The 22833-nt window shown below is 45.1% G+C and overlaps 1 protein-coding gene across 4 annotated transcripts in view; it reads left to right on the forward strand.

The window, feature by feature from the left end:
- The first annotated feature begins 7857 nt into the window (after positions 1-7857).
- The window catches only part of usp6nl (USP6 N-terminal like), a 37749-nt gene continuing 22773 nt past the window's right edge, over positions 7858-22833 (forward strand). For 2 of the 4 annotated variants that reach the window (XM_067254652.1, XM_067254655.1), the window contains exon 1: positions 21930-22099. In XM_067254652.1, the coding sequence (XP_067110753.1) occupies positions 22033-22099 (67 nt within the window). In that variant the 5' untranslated portion in view covers positions 21930-22032. Of the gene's footprint in view, positions 7991-12134; positions 12237-16176; positions 16251-21929; positions 22100-22833 lie in introns of those variants that run through there. The other 2 variants (XM_067254654.1, XM_067254656.1) reach the window with 2 other exon arrangements.

Raw genomic sequence — 22833 nt, forward strand, 5'->3', positions numbered from 1 at the left:
TGCCTAGTTAACCTTCACTATTGTGTCAAGTTACCAAATCGATGCCAAACGTCAGTGGATTTCATAGAACATCAAATTGAGGAGGCAGGCAGACTTTGATCATGCAGTATAGTATGTGCAGTGCCATAAACAGTCAGAACTACCTGTTTGATGGCTGAATCTGTATATTAGTATTGATAGAGTCAGTCTAGATGTCGTCATACATTTCTACACTCATATTACACTTAAACACCGTTCACTCACGGTCCAAAGTAACAGTGTATAACCCACAGGTTATTTTCGCATGTTTTGATAGACATTAAATGCATGGTTTTGTGTTGTTACAGGACTTAACTGTCCAAATATCCTCTAAATTGCCAAATCTCATGATACATGCAGACACTTAACGAGTTGGCACAGCTTGGAGTAGGAAGCAGCAGCTTGCAGTAGCTGTTTAAGCACAAGAGAGCCCTCCACAGGCGCTTCTGATGAGTGCTTCACTTCAGGGGCTGTCATCACCAATGCTTGTTGTAATCTTTAAATCTTGTCACTGTTCAGTTTTCTGTTCTCCTTCTTTCTTAATTATCTTTAAGTGCTATTTATCAAACAAATGAAATTTAAAGGAAGAAAAAAAAACATGTAGTTTCTTTGCATTTTGGCTTATTATGTCAAGTTTTGGGGAAAATGTTTGTGTGTTTTCTCTCTTTCTGTGCCGTAAAAGAGCTTGTTGTCTGTAGATTAATATAATTTTGTTTGATTCTAAAGGATTTCAGTAGTTTAAAAATATTGTCTTGAGAGAAGCCAAAGTCAATGCATTTCAGTGGATTATGTAAGCGTGCTGTATGTTTGTTTGACAACACTTCGAAATCTGTCATTGGTTGGGATTTAAAAAGTACAAAAAATGCAGGCTTTCCTATTTCTACACCTGATTGTACTTATGCATTTTGTACCAGTGGAACTTTTTATACTGGAGATTAAAGGATACATCAAAAAAATATTAGAAAAAACAAAGCACCTGTCTGGCCTCGTGGTGTGGCCTGAGCTTGAATGGCTCGAGTATCATTTCTAGCTGGCATCAAGAAAGTTGGGTTTTGATATAAGATTTTCTAGAAGATCTTTGGCTTGGTTTCTTTACTTCTTTTTCCTCACTTGATTGTTGTTGCTTTCTTTTAGAAGAGGGGAGGCGAGTGGCAGTTTGTTTTGGCTTATAAATAGTTAGAGCAGTTTGTCTATACAAGAGCGGTAAGTTTCCTTTCATTCTGTACTGTGTCGTCTACATGATAAGACAATTAGGAATAGAAATATTTAGTCACCTTCAATGGATTAATGTATTAGTTTAATGAAGAGATAAACTAATTAGAGGTTTTTGCTTTTCGCTGTTTAGATTTTTCTGGTTTCTCTGTCCTTCTCTGTGAACTAACTGTGTAGCTGAAGCAGTCAGAATTATTTTTGTAAACGTATGTTCTTGTGTGATGCAGTTTTTTGCTTCTGTCTCCGATATTAAACCATTTTTCCTAATACTTGTCTCTCTCTGTGTCTTGTTGTGTTTCAGTGCTTGTCTGGTGTTGTAATGTTTCTCAAAATCCCCAATGTGTCTCTTCTGTCTTTATCTCTCTATCACTATCTCTTTTGCCCAAATTGTTCTCTCTTTTTCTCTCTTCCTTTACCTTTCTCATGTTTGTTTTTTGTTCTACACATAGTATAGTATATTTCATCCCCAGTGACAACTTACTATGGTGTTCTCACTCAACATGGTAAATATACATGAGGTGTGTATGTATATTACTGTGTAGCCGTGACCCACAGAAACCCGTCATCTGAAAACAAAGCAATACCCAGACATTTTCTGACAGGTTTTTGTCGGTCTCAAAAACGCAAACTGTTAACCTTTTTTTAAATTCCTCGCATAATTCACAAATCCCAATTTGAGCTTAGTGTCTACTGTACCAGCCAATGAGCACCCTTCAATATGACTCTGGTTAACAATGATTGGTGTAAAGGTTGAGAGGGCCTTTCTGCTGTCCCTGATAAGGAAATGGCTGCTATTGGCCAGTGTGACTGTTCCCTTATCAGGGATTGGCCTGTGCTGTCCTCCTCTGTAATGTACACTGTTCTGGGTGTGATCTGTCACCTACGTCTGTGTTCAACTCCACTTCTGTTCTGTCTACTCTCTGTCTACTGCATCCCCTGAGAGAGGGAATAAATAAAGTTTTTCGATCATCTACAAATACCAAATCAAACTTTTTCTCTAAAACCAAGTCTGACCTGGTGTTATCCCACAGAGAAGGTTCAGTAGGTAGCTTGTTTGTGTCCTCCAGATGTACCAACAGTGACCTTATCTATAAATGTCACACCTGGACAGTTTGATTTGATGTGGACTTTCTAGAGCTTCATAATATAAAAATAAATTCTAGCAATGTTACAAGAACCAAAGATTCTTATTAAATATTGATTGTGGGATTCAGGCAGAAAACATAATAAAAGCCGATAGCTGGTATAGTCTTTACGATGTTTTACTAATAATTGATTATATTACCATTATTGTAAACTGCAAGACTGTAATGGTAGATAAAGGATAAATATGGGTTTTTCTGTCATATTTGGAGTTGTAGTGTTACCTGAAATGATCTTGAAAGGGATGAATCCAGTATGAAACCCAGGACATATATGCTCCTCACCCCTCAAACAACCACCAGTGTTGTAGTGGCAGAAGGTTTAACTGAAGCCACTTTGCCATCACACCAGCACCAGGACAGACGTGTCACCGTGGAAGCCTCAGGTAGGTCCACTCGCCATCACAACACTACCACCTCACCTGGAGCCACCTGCAGCTGTACTTGAAGGGCATGGTCTATGGCACGACTATGTATGTATCGTCAGAGAGCATTGAACATGTTAATGAGGTGCTTCAACTAGAGTTAACGCTTGTTTCTGAATGGATCATGGAAAATAAGCTGAAGTTGAATGTCCAAAAAACTAAATGTATGGTAATAGGCTCTAAATAAGCTCTCAGGACAGAGATGAAATTAAGCCTCTCTTTAAAGGGTGCTGCTATGGAACAGGTTAAAGAAGTTAAACTGTTGGGTGTCACTATTGACGAAACACTGTCATGGTCCACTCAGATTAATAATACAGTGGTGAGAATGATTAATGGTATCTATGCCATTAGAAGGAGTGCTCATCTGCCAACTAACACAACAATTAGACTAGTCATACAATCTCTAGTTCTGTCAAATCTGGACTACTGTCCTGTGATTTGGTCTAGTGCATCAAAGCAAGAACTCAGCAAACTCCAGCTTGCTCAGAACAGAGCGGCAAGACTGGCACTTCACTGCTCTGTTAGGAGTAGTGTGGAGGTTATGCATGCCAGGCTGTCATGGATGAGGGTGGATGAAAGACTGGCATGCAGTCTTATTCTGTTTTTAAATAATGTGTATTCCTCACAGAAACCTGTCAGTTTGTATTTACAGCTATCACCTGCAAATGAGAGACATGGTTATAATACTAGACAGGCAATAAGTGGTCACTTTACTTTTCCTCTACCCAGAACCAATGCACTTAAGAAAACAGTAATGTACAGAGCCATTGCATACTGGAATGTGCTCCCCTCATATGTGACTCTAACACGAAATAAATGTGATTTCAAAAGGAAACTTAAGGCAGCTATAATTAGAAAGGAAATTATAGTAGATTAGATTATTATTTTAGGTATTTAAGGGATTTCAGGTATTATTTTACTTTTAATGTAAATGTTGTTTTCTAAGTCTGTGTTTTTGTGATAATTGATCATGCTGTACTGCATTTTATGTATTTATATTGTATTGTAATATGTTTTGCCTGGACCCCAGGAAGAATAGTCTCCACCATGGTGTAGACTAATGGGGATCCTTAATAAATAAATAAATATGGTCTACTGTGGTGTGTGGAGTATAGTCCTGCCCACCTACTGCCTTGACGGGCACCGTGAATACCCAGCTCTTAAGCAACACTGACAGAAGGACAACTCAACTCACTGGTTATATATAAACCACCTTCTTTAGTCTGCACTACACTTCTGCTACCACCATCAGGAAACATACATTTTACTCTAAATAACAACAAGCTAACCATATATAAGCATCTGTAATCTATATCATATTAACCATATACAGTCTTGGTAGTCTACATCATACTGACCAAAAATAGGCATCAGTAATCCACATCTTAATAACCACACGTATATATAGGCATACATAGACAACATCCTAGGGGGGGGTCAGATGGCTGAGCAGTTAGGGAAACGGGATACCAATCAGAATGTTGCCGGTTCGATTCCCAGCCAGCAAAATTACGTTGTGTCCCTGGGCAAGGCACTTCACCCTACTTTCCTCGGGGGAATGTCCCTGTACTTACTGTAAGTTGCTCTGGATAAGAGTGTCTGCTAAATGACTAAAAATGTAAAATCCTCCTCACCATATAAACGCATAAATAGTTAACTTCCTACTGACAATTTAAAGTCATACATAATCAACATCCTACTGACCATATTTAGGCATCAGTAGCTGCAGAGGGTGTGATGTGCAGAGAAATAAGGATGGTATCAACACTGCATCTAAGATGGTGCTGAGCACTGTGCTATATTTAAACTACCCTGCCAAATGTGTGAGACAGAGAACACTATCAAGCACAGATGTATTTATATCGAAGACCTTATCCATTATTCAAATGTTCTGGAGAGGTAGACAAACACACACACAAGCACACGCACACCAAACCTCATTACAAACACACAAACCGCTACAGTCACTTCCCCTCTACCAGACTCCCCACAGTGTCAGCCAAGCTTCCTGCTTGGATCTGGGAGGCAGCTTTCCAGACACTTCCACCGAGCGGAGAGAAAGAGGAGGAGGAGGAGGAGGAGGAGGAGAGGAGGTGTAGCCGCAGTGGCAAGGGACAAACAGGAGATAAGAAAATGATAGACGGAGAAAGGAAAAAGATTTGTTTGATGAGCCTAATGAAGATGAATTACCTAGGGAGGTATGTGCTGGCCCCCCCCCCCCCAACTCTGGTGAGACAGAAACAGGAAACCCAGTGTAATGATGCCACTGCAATCTCAGAGGAACAAGCTCTCATTGTGTATGCTTTAGAGATGCTACCGACAAAGCGTTACATTCCACTGGGAGACAGAGAACTCAACTTACTAAGTGCGTGATACAGTCTGCAGTTTGTAGTTTAACCATTATCGGTGCAGTATTGTGTATATTGATGCTAAGCCTTGGAGCAAAGTTTTGCTAGGACACTGGTTTCAAATCATCAGTCAACTTTTCTCGCCACATGAATCATTTCATGTCACACGTATCAGGTTACCATGTGCTTCATTTAAGCTCTCGTAAAGAACAGATTGTAACTCTATATCATGATTCCCAATGTCAAAGACACAAGAAAATTAAAACAGTATTCTGCTCAAAATTCTAGATGGCAGTTCTTTCTAATGTACCCTTTTCAATAACTCTTGGTTGTTGATCCATCTCCTATCCATACCTCAAAGTAAAAAAAAATCTGTGTGAGGTTCTGGCTTTCAGAGCCCTCAGAAAACCAACCAAAATGAAAAACATATATATTTATATTTCGTAAAAGGACATGATACCTAGACGATTTCATAAGCCATGAAATGAAAAAGTGAAATCAACTTCAGAAACCAATTCAACAGTCAGACCAGTTAATCTCACTGCCACACTATCACAGTACACTGCTGACATCTTGTGGCAACAAGAAGGAGTTCTATTTATTTTCATCTATGTTTAGGCTATATTTTCACTGAAAGCTCACCTGGATGAGAAACCACTATCAGTCAGTCTCTTTCATTCATACAGAGACTGTGACCATGGGAAGTCCCTAGCATGTCAATGCGGAATATGGTGTGAAAGCATTGTTTTGAACTGCATTGGAAAGGAATCAAACCTTGTCATTGTGAACCTGATATTCCCATTGAAGCAGATGTGTTAGACATTTACTTCTCATGTGCTTCTTCCTGTGGACATTCCTGCTGTGGAGCTCACCCTGTGTTCCTCATGAACTGCTTTATCTCTGTCTCACATTGAGACACCCTGTGTGTTTGAGTGTGAGGGTCCACCAGAGAGAAGGTGACAGGTAATTATGAGCAGGAAATCTGACCTACCTGCTGTCCCCTCTCTCTCTCTCTCCCTCTTTCTCTATCTCTCCCTACAAACCACCACAGGTCCATCTAGGAGATGAGGAGTTATATTTCCCCAGTCTATTTCATGGTTACTTGAAGAGTACACAAACTGAAAAATAGATGAAGTCATTCTTTGAAAAGCCAATTTCATCTGTCTGGGTTTCATCACTGTGTGTACCTCTGTTGTGTACAGCGTATGGATCTGTAACTGGCATGGTTTGTCGACACCGCCGCCACAATCACAGGCCTAATAGGCCATGAAATCAACACACACAGCGGAGGAACCGTAGGAGTGGGTACCCTCACTTTCACAGGAACATCATCAGGTGTGACATTAGTCTGACAAATGGGCCATAACATGTGGCACTAACAAGGTAAGCGACACAGGTCGCTACCAGCGTGAGCAACATAAAAGAGATCGCTCTGCTGTCAAGTGATTACTGGCTGTGACTCCAAACACTTCTCACTGTTCGGGTCTGCCACTGCATACAGATACAAATGTTATGTATCGTAAAGGCTTATTGATTCTCGAAGCTGGAATCACAGTGTTCTTTAGTCGGTGAGTTCCACAGAAGGCTCCTTGTCTAATTTAATTTTGCTCACGGCTGAAGACCTTCAAACCCATGCTCAACAACTGAACGCAAGTCACTATTAAATGCATACATGAGTACGTCCACTAACGTCATTAAATTGGATCTGGATGTTTGAGATCAAACAAAATGTACACCATGTTGTTCTGTCCACAAATAATTATAATATCATCATTCAAAGTAATCTACACAGACACAGATATCACACAGTCCAATTCTTCCAGTAGTCTATCTAATGGCCTGCAGGGTATTCCTGGCCTCTGTAAACACACCACTGTCCTCACTCCATTAAAGACCCTGGATGTTTGTAAAAGCTCCTGTCAGTGGAGGCCCTGCCACTGGGAGTCAGAGTCAACATGATCTAGAGAGTATTCCCAACTGTACACTCTGATTAACACCATTTGAGGTGGCATTGCAAACTGACACACACTTGCATGCACAGTTACAACATCAGTGAGCATGAAGCTGTTTTTGAGAGGCTCTGACCTAGCCCCTTACTAGTCACATCTCTGAAAATGTGTTTGTTGTCTTAAAGTTGATGTTTGCACTCGGATATTAGACTGTTCCCCCTGTAAGCAGTTACTCAGCTTGCTACTAACACAGCATGGATATCTAGTGCTTCCATGGTGCCTTGGTCATGAAAAGAGCTGCAAAGCATGTCATCCAAGAATGAATTAACCCTGGTTGGTTTTGTTTTTGAGTTGTGTTAATGTGTTGACTGTGTTAAGAGGAGTTGCATGTGTTTATGTATAATATAAAATGATTATAATATGACCTACAAATTAAAATCGTTTTAAAGAAAAAGAACAGTACGTTATGTGTTAAATGTAAATAGTGGAAGTTGTTTTATATTTTGTCACTTTACAATATTGGCAATGGCAAGTAAATTAATCTTTTACGCACCAGTTCTCCTGTCATGCTAAGACTACATTTAAGTGCAATCCTATCAAGTGGGACTAATAGGCGGAATTTCATTCTCTGTCATGTTACCTTTTAAACCTAGTGCCGCAACCTCGTTTCGGATCCAACATGGCTGGTAAGATAAGCCCGTCAGGCGGCGCATTGCTACCTGGAGTAGGATCGATTGCACAGCGCCCTGCAGGGGTTTCCATAGAGAGTTTGAGAAGTGCTGGCTGTAGGAAGAGCTCTGACTTCCTGGTACGGGACAATGGGCAACAACTGTAGTCTGGCAGAGGAAATACTCGCAGCGATGTGATCAAGGCGGACACGTAGGATTAAGAGCAAGGTAAACGAATACTTTCCATTCAAATATTTTTCTGTGATACATATAACATCCATTTCAAGATATGCATGTGCCAGTGCTGTACTGCGGGCTGTATAGGGCTACGCTAACATGCACTCTCCTGCTATGAGAGTGGCAGAAGCGATGCAAGTTGGTGAGGAGTCTGTAGGGTGTTGTGTTTTACGGTATGTGCCGTTACGCCTGAAATTCAATCGTTTTATTTACGCACAGCAATAATGTTTCATGAACACAAACTTTATTCTTATTTCTATTTCACCGAGGCCTATGGCCAAGCCCCCAGACGGCCTCCCGCACCAGAATCGATGTTGACAGACTGCAGAAACACTAATCACACTATCCTATTGGTTGAAGACCCGGCTGCCTGTACTCTGATTGGCTTTTCCTCCCTTTCACTCATTTTACGTTTGCGAAGCTTTCAGAATTCTCCTGTAATTGATTTAAGGAGATCAATGGAAGAATTACATGTTCTATTGAAAGCTATTAAATAATTTACTATTTAAGTGTTACGATGGCTACGTGATTTGTTAATTTAGTCGGATCCGTTGCTTTGTTTACCGCGTCGCGCGGGCTTGCGGTGTGCTGAATGGGATAAGGGATAGAGTTACCTATGTAGCAGTGCCTCAATCCCTCTGTCCCGCTTCGAGATAATGCGGCTTAACACATTCGTCACTTTACGTTTCGAAATGCTGGCGATATATTTAGCCAAGCAGAGCACAACACAACAATGCTAGGCTACATTGTAAACACTCCGCACATTGTAGCCTGTGGGACCACTAAGTAGAGAAAGTTTTCTCTCTGCACCACATGTCGAAAACAAATCGTGTATTATCGTAGCTGCTACCGTAAACAGATGATGCCACATTAAGCAGTTGAGGGGGCGACTAGTCTTTAAATAACGTGCCGTGGCGTGATGTCAGGGTCAGAACATTCACGTTATCAGCTTTTTATTTGATCCATTGTGTCATTGCTGTGCTGGCTTGGTTGTTGCTGAGTCGCATCTCTGAGGCTGCTGCTCAGTGCACAGCCCTCCCCTCCAGGTTCTCTGCCCGCCGAAATGGCCCGATGCGGAATGAATACTTGTGACAGCGTTCTGCATCAATAAGACGCTATGGCCCTCTTACAGCTGTTTTAAAATAATAGCCTGTGTGTTCAGGTTTGAAATACTGTGCCATGATACATTTGATAGGGTATTGCATAACATGACGACTGGAGGGATCCTAAATGTAGTTTCTGGTGAGCTAAAGCCTTGTCCTGGTGAAAATACTGACAACCACACAATTTATGAGGGGTCAAGAAGCCCACTTTTTCCACGACCCCTTCCTCTCTCTGAATTCAAATCATTTGTCATCATCAGGTCATGTGTTTGAAACCCCAACCACAAGCAACTTCTGACAAACACGTAGTTATACGATACTCCTGACAAACACATTCTAATCTGTTCACCTAAAACGTGCCCGATAGCAACAAGTGTGTTATGGGCATAGTTTTGCATATCCTACACTTTGATATTTATCTTTCCCATTTAAAGCACATCACAATATACCATCAGTCAAACAATATATGGCTTTAAATGTATTCATTTTTTAGTCGTTCCTTTTCCCCGTACGTGTCCTAGTTGCTGGTTAATTGGTCAGTGGCATGGCTCTCTCTCAGGGTCTCATCCTGACAGAGAGGAAATGGTCCAGACCCAGCAGTAGCCAGGGTCAGCAGCCACAAATTATCTCATCTCCTCTTCCCCTATTACCTACTCCTCTGTCTCTCTCTCTGTCTATCTGTCTCATCTCCTCTTCTCCCATTACCTCCTCTCTCTCTTTCTCTTTTTCTTTCACTCTCTTTGTCTCACACAATTTCCTAAAAACCCGGTGGGTGCAAAGCGTGCCTCCAGAGAAGCCTGTGCTGGGTCAGAGAGAGGGAGGAAGTAGCAAGATGTGTGTGCTCTTACTGAAAGAGCAGTCTGTTTGTCAGGCTGGACAGCAGCTTCTTTTCGTAGAGAGCCTCCTTTTTTTACTGAAAAGAAGCTCTTCACCAAACTTCTGTAGCGTAGCAACTGAGGCTTAGCTATGCCCCCCCCCCCCCCCCCCCCCCACGCACACACACACAAAATATAGTGCTATGGACCAGGGTCGGCTCCAAGGGGGGGGCATTGATGGGCAATGCACGCCCAAATGTAATGCTGTGCCCCCTCAAAAAATAATTTTGTTCAAGTATAAATAAGAAATACTGGCATTGGCTATAAATTAAATATCAAGATGGCTACACTTTCCTGCAGAATATGTAGGTCTTCTCTTATTTTGACTCTCATACATGCTTTGTAAATGTGTGCCCCTCTTGTGAAAAAAAATGCCCACCCATTTAATTCGTTCTGGAGCCGAGTCGAGTCTGCTATGGACAGTAAGCATATTCATTTTAATATATTCACCCATTCCCATATTAACACACACACACACACACACACTTCTCAAAACTCATAAAAACACACCACTCCAACACAACAGATGGGTAGGTATAACCTTTCTATGTGAGGATAGCTGTGTGTGTGCATATTTAAGAGAATGAGATCATGCAGAGGTCAACTCTGATAAAGATAACATAGCACAATAGACTTACAGTAAGCATGCACACACCCACATACAACCTTGACGTACACACACACACATACACGCTCACTCTGAAAGGTTATTACTGCATTCCTCTACTCCTGATCAAGAGCTGGCATAGCAACACTGGTACCAGTCTCTGGTGGGTTCTTGTGCCCACTGGCACCCTGAATTGCTACTCTCTCTAAACCTGGGCTTGGAGCAGCTGGGCCACACACAGCACACACCAGATGTTGGAGCTGTTTGTGTGTCTGTGTGTGTGTGTGTGTTCGTTCATGCTTCACTGCCAGACACACGCTTGCGCTGTGTGTCTGGCAGTTTTCCTCTCACTTCTAGGTGTGTGCACGCGCTGTTGTTTATGTGTGTATTAGACTCCTAATGGCCAGCAACTCTTCTCCTTTCATGACCCCCCCACCCCCTTTCCCCAGCCTGGGGACAGAGGTACTAATCGATGCCTGCATCCCCAGCCAACGTTCTGTAATAGTTCTTTTTCAGTCCCTCAGTGACGGCAGTGTTGATTGGCTGGTACTGTTTGAGTCCCTTCTGCCCCAGGGCTTTGGATTGGCTGTGTCCTGGCTCAGGCCAGAGGTGGACATATGGTCTGACTAATCCCAGGTCACAGCCTTAAAGCTAAGACTCTCAGCCTCTACTCCCTCTGCCCCCCCCCCCCCCCCCTTCTTGTCTCTCTCTCCAGGCTCCTGATGACTCACCTGGTTGGGATAGAGAGTCCGGGACGCCTGGGTAGGCCACCACAAACACAGTTAGGTGTGGTGTGTAGTATCACTGTGGCGGTGGTGGTGTGTGTAGTATCGCATGTAGGCTAGGCATTTAGAAGGATGACTCAGCAAGGTCAAAGGGAGAAGAACGTGGAGTTAAAGGATTGGAATCCACCTGCAGTGTCAGCTGAAGTCAAGTGCTGCTGGATCATCATATCCTGTATGTGTACTGGAGGCCCAGTTCCAAACGGTTCACTCGCTCACATCCTTTGTCTTCTCTGACTTCCCTGAAAGGCTGTAAGATATCTTGGTTTGAGAGCCAAGAGTGGGGCAGAACTGTTAAAGCTGTACGAGCGAGTCTCACCTCAGGGTGTTGGTTTTGTCCAGTTGTCATGCCGACCTGTGCTGGACGTCCAGCTGAGACACTTGGAGGAGCCTCTCTCTCGTGTTGACTCTGCGGGTGCTCATAGCAACAGGAACTTGTTTTATTTTGACATCACCCCCTCCCTCTCCCCCTCCCTAGCCCACACATCTGCAGACTGATCAAACGAGGCGTTATTACCGCGCCACGCCGGAGAAACGCCCCGGCATCATCACCAGATTACCGTTATTTAGTGTGGCCCTTATGGCCATGTGGCGCTGGCACACATGCACACGCTGGAGATGGAGATGCACGTTCACTGCCAAGCCTAGCCACTTGCACAAAGCGCTACTATTACGAGCTCAATGAAGATGGTAATGGCTGTACCAATTGCTCTAATTAAGTGTGTGTGTGTGTGTTTTGTGTGTGTTTGTGTGGTCCTCTCTCTGCAGGTCATGAGTGCCTCTAGGAGTGCCCCTGTGGAGAACAACCTCACCTGTCCAGACCCCCGCCCAGGCCCCACCCTGTTCCCCACCCCCGGCCTCCCACCATGAGTGAGTACTCAAACCCCTCCCGACCCACAACCACACACAGCACATAATCTTACTGCACCTATACTACTTTCTCCCAGCAACACACAGCCAGTAAGATAGAATCAGTTTAATCTTAGGAAGAAGAAGATGATTGGTGTTAGCATTTGTATGTGTGGTCTATATGTGGCTGAGGAGAGGTGTTAACAGAGCACGCTCAGTCTGTCTGTAACACCCCCCCCCCCCACCCCACCCCCCCATGGGGGGAACATATGGCAGAGGAGAGAGTGCTGCACCCTCGCCACCGCAATCAGTCATCAATCAGCACTGCAAAGCATGATGGGAAGGGGAATGGGATGTAGCAGAATGTGCACTCCATCAACCGTGTGACTCAGAGAGAGAGAGAGAGAGAGAGAGATTGTGTGTATGCGTAGGTGTATGTTGGATTCTGCTCCTACCTACCCTAATGTGCATGTGTGTGTGCTTTTTTTGCTTGTGCTGGCCTGCATCAGTAGAAATATGAATCAGACACCTTGTGAGGCTGGACATTGAATTGTCATTCATGTGTCTTGACATGATGTGTGTGAAGGGTACAGATACGAACTGTGAATGCTTTGTTTATGAAAATGACAATTTGTACTATTTGTGGAGTTATCAGATTGTGTCTGATTCAGTATACATCTCTGCTTCTCATAGGGAGAAATGGGGTCTTGGGTATAGATCCAGTTATATGCCATCCCTTCTGTTTTCCTCTGTAGTAGTGTGTGGTAATGGTCTGTTCCATACAGTGTATTCTATCTGCTAAGCTCTGAGTGGGCCTTAGGTCTCTATGCCAGAGGGCTGTGAGTAGGTTACCGGGGCAACCCTGCGCATGTGAGGTGTTTACTGTAACGTGATTGGATTAGCCAGATGATTGAGAGGGGAGTGCTGAGAGATTTAACCCGATTACTGCCTTTTCCTCAGCACGCTTCAGCACCCATAAACAGGCAGTGAAGCGTGGGATTGTGTGTGTGTGTGTGTGTGTGGGGTGTGTGTGCTGTGGTCATTGACTGCTCAAATTTATTTTGAGTGATGGAGAGAAAAAAGTGGATTAAAGTGTGATTGATGACTGATGTGGAGCTTGGTGGTTTGTATACAACTGCTGTCCATCCACACCATGAAGCTGTTAAGAGTCAGCACAGAGGAAGTGGAAACCTTCAGTCCAACCTAGGACATGTAACCTAGGACGTGTGTATGACTGTTTACATGTGTGTATGTATGGGAAAATCACAATATAATCAGAGGAAGTGTCGCCATTTTGTTTCTGAAAATGTGTGTGTGTGTGCACGGTGTCTCCATGTTCTCTAAGCCAGGGTCATGTGCATCAGAAAGTTGTGCTGTTACAATAACAGCAGCAACAAAAGGTCCTCATTCCTTGATCTCATACTTTGCTCAGAACAGAAATAGTCAGTTCAGAGCTAGCCTGCAACACAACAACAACTGCTGTACAAACACCCAGACTGCTATAATAACATGACAGGAATACTCCAGAAACCTGCAGACATGGTCAGGTATAGATGTTTAGGACCTGCTATCAGTTGCTGCTATGGGAGACAGGCTAATGATTTGTTTACTATTTATTTCTCCCCTTAGTATATTTTTGTCTGTCCTTCTTTTCATTCTCCTCTCTTTCTTTCTCTCTTTCTCTCTCTCTCTTTTTCTCTCTTCCCCTGTGGTTGATGAAGTTGATATCCTGGACTAATGACCTTAATTCCCCCTGCCCACACCTCTCCAGCCTGAGGGGTGGGCAGGGGTTCTCATCTCTCTAACGGACTCATTTAATGAGGACGGATGACTCACTCACATCGCTGATTTCCTGTGTGTTGGAGAAGAAGAGGAGGAGGAGAAGGAAGGAAGGAAAAATGGAGAGATGGTAGAGTTTTACCCCAGTGTCATAATTGAGACACTGGAGGCTATAAGGGAGAGGTTGGAGGGGGTGAATACATTGGACTGGTTCCAGTATAATCAAAACTTTGGTTTACAGACTGTCAGAATACAGTGTACTTCAGTTAAACAGGCCTTTGTTGAACTGTAACTAGGTCTATTTAGAGAAATCACAGGAGCCCCTAGCTGTATTTGAATACAGTAGTCACTCTGTACACACACACATACTTCCTTCCCCCATGGGCCAGAAGTGTATAAACAATCCAGAAACTTCACGTATGTGGGACGACAAGATGGAGACAAGTAATAATAGATAAGAGAGAGAGAGGAAGACATGCAGGGCATGTAACATTTTACTGCTGTTGTGTAAACAGCCCTGTCAGTCTGGCCTCAGTGCCGCAAAGTGGACTGTGACGTCTTGTCTTTAAAGTCCTCTCAACAGCAGCAGGCTACCTCACCGCCTACGGTTGAGCGTGGGTGTGTTAAACCTCCCCCCACCCACCCCCATTGCTCTTCCCCCTCCCTGTCAGAGGTAAACTGATGCCATTCGGTAGCGTGCTGGGCACACAGAGGCTAGGCGTGGTGCATGGTCATTATCTCCTTTCCAAAGCCTCATCTGGCCTCCATCTGCTGAGCACTGATACAGACGGAAAGACCTAGCGAGCCTATAGTTAGCCTAGCTACGGGAGACAGGCAGTTTGTTCTATATCTGTTATACTGTAGGCTCTAAATATGTCATTTGCACAGACTGTGTGTTTGGTGGGCTAGCCTGCCAACATCACTCTGTCTCTGAGAGGAAGTTATCTGTTTACCACAGAGTGACGACAGGCCTTTGACACGAGGGTAATTAATTAAAACACTTTCAAGTTATTCCTTTCCAAACTGCTTGAGGGATGAGGGCCATTTGTGTAGTAGATGTTTGTTTAGTTAATTAGCATATAAACCACCTTAAATATGTTTTTGACACTTTTGAATATTTAAAAACGTAGCCACTACGGATGGTGGAGCGACATATATTAGACGAGCACTGCTGTCATTTCAGGTCCTGCTGTACGGTAGCGTGTGTGTGTGTGTTTTTGTCCTCTCTCATATCCTCTGTGCTTACTCCCCCCCCCCCCCCACACACACACACACACACACATCAAGCCATTTCTTCGGTTCTGTTTTAACAATGTGAAAGATCGATAGATAGGTACAGGTGCTTTTATAGTTTGTAGAAGTGTAAACCTTTCTGTCTCGTGCTCTTACCTTTTAGTCGTTGCAGAGATACAGATTTGCACATATGTACGTATGCGTGTGTGCGTCCTTTATCGCTAGAGAGAATCCTGAAGAATGCAGAGGTTCTGAGGATTGTGAGCCAGTTCTGTTGTGGAATGCAGCTCTCCAACATACTCCATTTGGAAGTTGGAACTGTGGCGATGAAGGTGTGACCCACTCGTGTAGCCTCCACCAGCCTGGGATGGCAGGCCCTGCTCAACCAGGGCTGGCCTAGGCCTGGGCTGGGTCTAGATCAGACCTAGGAAAGGGGTGAATCTAGGCCTGGGCTGGGTCTAGATCAGACCTAGGAAAGGGGTGAATCTAGGCCTGGGCTGGGTCTAGATCAGACCTAGGAAAGGGGTGAATCTAGGCCTGGGCTGGGTCTAGATCAGACCTAGGAAAGGGGTGAATCTAGGCCTGGGCTGGGTCTAGATCAGACCTAGGAAAGGGGTGAATCTAGGCCTGGGATACGTTTAGGTCAGGACTCGGTACCTAGATGAATCTAGACCATGGCTAAGTCACAACAGGTGGTTTTTGGCCAGGTATGGTTCTCGTCCTGTGTCGGGAGCAGGGCTGAGTGTAGGACCACAGGAAGGAAGCCGAGCAGGAATAGGATTACATCTCCCAGTAAACACTGCAGCAGGAGGAAATTGATCCTGAGCTATCCTCAGGACATCACACAGCCATCCGTGGAACAGGACACAGACACACACACACACAGAAACCGTGTTGGTTATTGTGTGCTGTGCTGCCGCAGGCAGTGAGCCTATCGTGGCCTCTCAGTATTAGGTTGCCATGGTGAGAAGCTCTACCCTAGCTGGCTGTACCCCTGCTGTTTGCCCATCATCCACTCCCAATGTGAGGACTACTGAAGGATAAACACTCATTCTTAATGTGAGGACTACTGACGGATGGGATCAGGCACTATGGATAGAGTCACGATTAAGGATTGAAGTTGGTCTGCTCTCTGTGTTTGGAAGTGCTGGCGGTGACTTTTGGGACAGGAAGCATCTTTGTCCGGATCAAATTTGATGGAATTGTTTGCTGCTCCATCAGCTCAGTCAGAAAAGAAGCCTGGGTAAAACTGAAAGTGTGTTCCTGTCCTTTAATGTGGAAACCCCACCGTGTGAGAGGGCACTGAGATCTGTCTGTGCTCTAAGGTGTTATGTTAGACTGACCTCAATTGAATCTCTTGTAAATGTACTATATGTAGATGTATGGAATGCAATTTAACAGCTGGTTATGGTTCCGCCACGCTGTTCCATTGAGGCAGATTTAGGGATCATAAATCTAGATGAACATTTATCCCGTCTGCTACTTCATTTGGGATGCAAATGTATATGTGTGTGTGCGTGTGTGTGCGTGTGTGTAAAGGTGAATGTACATGCACTTGTATTTGCATCACAAATGCAAGTGGTTTGGGAACAGATTTACGATCACTGGTTCTGCGTCACAGGGACAGTAGAGAATACTATCAAGCATACCGCAAATTATACATACATACACTCTCACATACACACACAGTATGATGCAGCACACACACAGCTACTCTTAAACACCCACTGCAGTCAGTCACTGCAGTCTCTCTCTTCCTCAAGATTCTCTCATCTAGTGGAGCTATCGCTAACACTTCTCCTGGCCAATGAGAAACCAAATATACCTTATGACCAATGGCTTGGCCCACACCCGCTATGACCAATGACAAACCGCTGTGATCCACTTTACCAATGAAAACCACAGCACACATACTATCCATTGACAAACACCCTCCCTTTATGACCACTGAGACATCACACACACACACACACACTCCCTGCTACACACACGTTCCCACATGACCAATGACAGATTTCACATGACCTGTCAACGGATGACAAACTGCACGTACCCTATCGATACACCCTATCGACCATGCAGTGTGATGTATGAATGACCGTGACCATCAAGGGTTCTGCGTAGACTCCCACACTTCTGGTGCACCCGTGGGGGTGGTGGTGGTGGGGGGGGGGGGTCATCTTCTCTCCACCCACTTCGACCCTTACAGGCAATGGCTACTGTCTAACACACACACACACTATCTCAGCTTTCTACTGTTTTACCAGCTGCTGATTTTATAGCTGTCCTGTAAACAAGCCCCCCAAAAGATACATACACACACACACAAACACACATCCACATGTACACACCTCTGTTGCCTCTGCTCTCTCTATGAGAGCCCTTATTTACCTCTGGACCTCCAAATATCTCACTCCCTTGAGAAGCAGAAGGCAGCCCATGCATGCCTGGGAGCTCTGGTCGCCATGGCCACAGGGCAGAGGTAGGGCTGTTGGATAAGGGGTTGGCTGAGGCAGAGGGAGGTGTTGCTGGGAGTGAGGTCAGCCACAGGCCTCGTTCTGGAAAAGGGAGGGGACTTTAAAGTCTGAATATTGTTAGTGAGAAGGAGAAGAGGTGAGGGAAGGAACGTAGAGTTTTTGTTACACAAGTTTGTACAGTGGCAATGATTTGGAGATGGATAGTGGAATACTGGCACGTCACTGATTGGTTGGAAAGTTGCTCACAGGGACAGGATATGACACTGATGGGGGGGGCAAACAGGAAGTGTGAGAGAGCACAGTGATGTTGTTCCAGCCTGTTTTCTTTTCCTTGTTGCATTCCCTTCCTCACTGTGGCACGGTGCCAGGGCGCCGGAGGGAGGGAGTGAAAGAGAGACAGCAGGCTATGGATGGGGCTTTGGAAAGTCCCAAGTGGCCTTCATAATAGTGCAACTGGAAACCAGTAGTCAATTTAAAATGCTGCTGTTCAAAATTAAAATAATAATCTAATTATGTTCAAACAAACCCCCAACTTGTGCTGTTTGTGGAATCAGGTTTTGTCTGATTTTTCTGATTGGCCTCAACTCACCTAGCCACTTCATTGGTCACTTCATTCTTAGCCTAAATGAGGACAGGAAGATGGCACTGTATAGGAAGTGCAGTATGTGTGTGTGTGTGTGTGTGTGTGTTCTTCATCTCATTGACATTCCAGAGGATGACCCAGCAGGTCTGAACTCACTGGCTCGCTGCATGCAGTATTAATCAATGCACAGTGCAATCAGCACCCAGTCTAATTCAATACCACAGTAAACAGAAAGCAGCCATTAAGACAACACATGAGAGCAGGTTCTGACCGGTGTTATGTCTGCGTGATTTGTTTGTGAATTAGTCCGTCTGTCAGCCAGCTCAGCCTGAGATCGACCAGTGAGCTGGATGGAGAGAGAGAAGGATGGACAGGATTGAGGGGAAAAGAGGAGAGGGAGAGTGTGTGTGTAAAAGATCCTCCTGTTGATTAGGCAGCAGTCAATGAGGTCTATTCATGCATTGTCTGGTGCTAAAATTAGAGACAACTCCAGACTGATTTGAGAATGTAAAAAACAAGCCTTTTCAGCCCTCTTCGCTGCTTATTAGGATGTCCGTGTCTCGCTCGCTCTCTCTGTCGCTCGCTCCACTTCTCCGTCCTGTTTCCTTTCATCTCCAACTCTTCCTCTCACAACATAATGCATCTGTACCTATCGAACAGCATTGGTCTATCTACAGGTCTTTCTCTGTCTGCCTCCATCTTTAACTCCAACTCCCCCCCCACCCCATCTCCTCACCTCCTCTGCACATCCCACTCTGCACATGAATCCAACCTCTGTGTTTACCAGTGGGGGGTCGAAGGTTGCTCCTGAAGACCAGTTGATTGAAGACTGTCGATAGGCTGAGCTCTTATCTAGCGCTAGATTGGACAGGTGATGTTCTCGGGGCTTAGAAGGAGCTTATCTGTCTATTTTCAATCAGCGGGGTGTGCTGGAGGACAGGTCTTCTAGGGGCCATTGATCTAAATGTGTTTGAGGGCCTTCATATTACCGCTGCTGTGGGCCTGTCTGTCAGGAAGAAAGGAAAGAGTCTGTCAATATCTCCCGTTCCACCTCTCCTCCATTGACAGGGGAATCAATCCATACCCGCCAGGGTCCTTTCCTCTCTTTCACTACCCCCCCCCCCCCTCCTTTACTGATCGCCTTGATCATCTTTTGAAGGAATACAGATCATCACATTTATTCTCAACATGCAGAAACGTTTCTATAGTGCAGGGACTATATGACGGGAAATTGGATGAAATGTATTGGAGGCTGGGTCACACATTCATGCAGGCTTTTGTATTCTGGGGAAACAGCCTAGCAGCAGTATAACTCAACCTTAGCAACAGTGCAACATTGTGTTATCTAGAAAATGGCATAATTGGACCCATTGTTTCAGAGCTTTGACTTTTTTGTCTTGAGAGCACAGAAACACAGTGATGGAATAGCTGCTTAAAAACCAATTAGCTTGTTGTTTTTGAAGTATTACATGCATGTCTTAAGTGATATGTTCATCCTATAAGGGCAGAGTGTGTGTGTGTGTGTGTGTGTGTTGTGTATTTCATTGCCCTGTGGGGATGAAACACCATTAAGATAAAGAATGGACCTGCTACTGTTCTTACCCCTTCTCTACTCTATCCTCTTCCGAGGCTTTGTGTGTGTGTGTGTCTGTGTGTGTATGTGTGTAGGTGCGCATGCGTGTGTGCTTGGTCGTGTGCAGGTCTGTACTGGTACCTTAATGTGCATGAGACTCACTGCAGTGCAAGGTCAGTCAAAGAAGCCAATTGTGTTATGTGGAAAAGAATACGTTCGATCTCATTGCCATTGTTTATGGTGCAGTCAGGGTGAGCATTCATACTGGGGCAAGTCTTGTTAAAAACCAGTCATTTAGGAGATACGTCAGAAGGGAGGGAGGAGAATGAAGGAGAGGGGAAAGTGTGCGGAGGGAGAGCGAGATGAGAGAGAGAGAGAGAGACACAGAGAATGATAGACATTGAGGGGGAGAGGGGGAAGGAGAGGAAGAGATGAAGAGTACATGGCCACCAGAGGATATAAACAGAAAGATGAAGGCAGGAAGTGAATGATGGAGATAGATGGAGGGAGAGATAGCGGGGAGGATGTGGCGGGGAGAGAGCGACGGCAGCAGACAGAGAGAGAGAGTGACTGATTGAAAATGCGAAAGGGCATGACCTCAAGATGACAGTGGTGTTGATGCTATAGGGCACAAATCATCGCTTGGACACACACACACACACACACGTGCTCCTCTGGTATTTACCCATTCCACTGGTGTGCTAAGCTTCAGTGTAATAGTGGAGTGAGGGGGTAATAGGGGAAGGCGGAGAGAGGGGTGGCAGAAAGAGAGAGAAAGGTAGACAGATGGAGAGGGGGGGAGGGAGGGAGAGAGGGATGCAGGCAGAGAGAGAGACGGAGAGAGAGAGGAGGCGATGATATTGACCGTGAATGAGGATGGTCTCGTTAATTAGAGTTTGGAGGACTAGGGAAGGGGAGCAAGCATATGAAACTAATGTGTGTGTGATGGAAAAAGCGAAAGCAAGAGCGTCTGAACAGAGAGAAGTGAGAGATGGAGATGGAACTGAGGAACAGAGAGGGAGACCATCAGCGGCACAGAGGAAGAGAGAGAGAGAGGAAGAGAGAGAGATGAGATTCCTACTGTGCTGTGACTGAGCTCAAGAAGAGAGGAGAGGAATCTGCTGTACTGGTATTGATCTAAATTCTCCAAATTCTGCACACCAGGTGTGCTGCTACATCATTCTGCAAGGAGACAGCAAGAGATAGGGGAAGACAGAGAGAGGGAGCATGAGAAAGCAAAGAAAGGATTGAAGAAGATCTGTCAGTTACCTTCCTGTGTTCTTCAGTGCCAGATTCCAGTGTTCACCGCTGCCTGCTCCCAAATAAAGTCGACAGATGACACACACACACACACCGGCCACATAACCTACTTTGTCTGCTTTCCAGAATCCAGGTTGGGAAGAGACAGTGAGTGTACCAGTAGAGATCCAGGAGATGGTACAGCAGTGACCTGTGTGGATGTGGGTGTTTATGTGTACACATCTTGGGGCTGACACTAAAGCACGAAAAGGCTGGCCAGAACTTAAAGTACCAGCTTAGGCCTTGACCCAGCATCTGTGCCCATCTTCAGCTGGAGGCAGGAAAGAGCTTGGAGCGAGGCATGCAGGAGGAGGAGAAGGCGGCGAGCTGCCCTTGATAATACATCTCTCCCTGAGTTCTCTCTGTGTTCATCAGCTGCTGCTTGCATCTAGCAGGAGAGAAAGTGTGTGTGTGTGTGTGTGTGTGTGTGAGAGAGAGGGAGGGGAGAAAGTGTGTGTGTGTGTGTGAAAGCGAGAGGAGAAAGTGTGTGAATGAGAGAGAGGAGAAAGTGTATGCGAGTGTGAGAGAGAGCAGCTGCAGCTGAGACCGACTGGAGGACGAGAGAGAGAGAGAGGGAGAGGGAGAGAGAGAGAGCAGCTAGATTAAAGCTGTGAGCGGAAGGGGTGGAAGCTCAGTGTTGGCTGCGTGGCTCTGAAGCCTGAAGCTTGCCCTGGAGCATCAGGGGGCTGCCAACATACCTGGACCCCAGGAGAGGGCACTTTGACTGGGGCAGCATCCTCACTGTGCGGACCCGCCTGGGAGCTCGGACAAGGGGATGCGGATGGTGATGGACAGCGGGAGGGAGGAGGTTGCGGGGGGCGTGAGGGCGAGAGTGGGCAGCCCCCTACACGTCAGCAGGGCCAGTCTTTGAGCATGCAGGTGCTTCAGATCGTCCGGGAGCTGGTGTCTCCCTCCAGGCGCAGAGCGGCGGCCCGATACGGTGTGTGCGCTCGTGTGGGTGTGCACGCGGCTGGGTGTGTGTGACTGAGTGCGTGCTTGTGGGTGTGCGTGCATGTTGTACATGTGTCTGAGTAACTTTGTCTGTGTGTGTGGGCGCACTCGTTTGTCTGCATATATACACGCGTGTTGCCATTGCATAGTTTTGACAGCAGAGTGGGTACATGAGTGACTCTAAAGTCCCATTCTCTATCCATGTCTGAATGCATAAAATGTGTCATGTTGAATTTCTGATGCTGGATAAGTCATTGACTTCTGACCGAACCCATCTGTGTATGTCTATCTGAGAGGGAGATTCCCTTGGTGCTGGCATAATAGCTCTGTTGCTATGGGATGACAGGTGTGTGTGTGTGTTTCCTGTGTCGCTGATGAGGGCTAAATAATAGAGCAAAATGCTTCAGGGTAAGGGAACACTTTGTGATCCCTGACCCTGTGTCCTTTGTCCTGATTGGTCCAGGCAGATGTTTCCTGTTTTAAACTGAATGTCCACTTTATCCTCAGTATCTCATTTTTATCTCAACTGCTTTTATTTGTATTATCAAGTTGATCTAAACAAGGTTTATCTAAACTAGAGGCATGAGAACCAACAATTACTCACTTCTCACTTCGGCCTACTGCTCAACTTCAGAGATGGTATTATGCATGTGTGTCTGTGCCGTTCCTGTGAGGGTGAGACCGCTGGTTTGTCATTGCTCCAGGCACAAACTCTCCAACAGA

Source organism: Osmerus mordax, chromosome 17 (assembly GCF_038355195.1).
Source record: "Osmerus mordax isolate fOsmMor3 chromosome 17, fOsmMor3.pri, whole genome shotgun sequence".
Classification (NCBI taxonomy): domain Eukaryota; kingdom Metazoa; phylum Chordata; class Actinopteri; order Osmeriformes; family Osmeridae; genus Osmerus; species Osmerus mordax.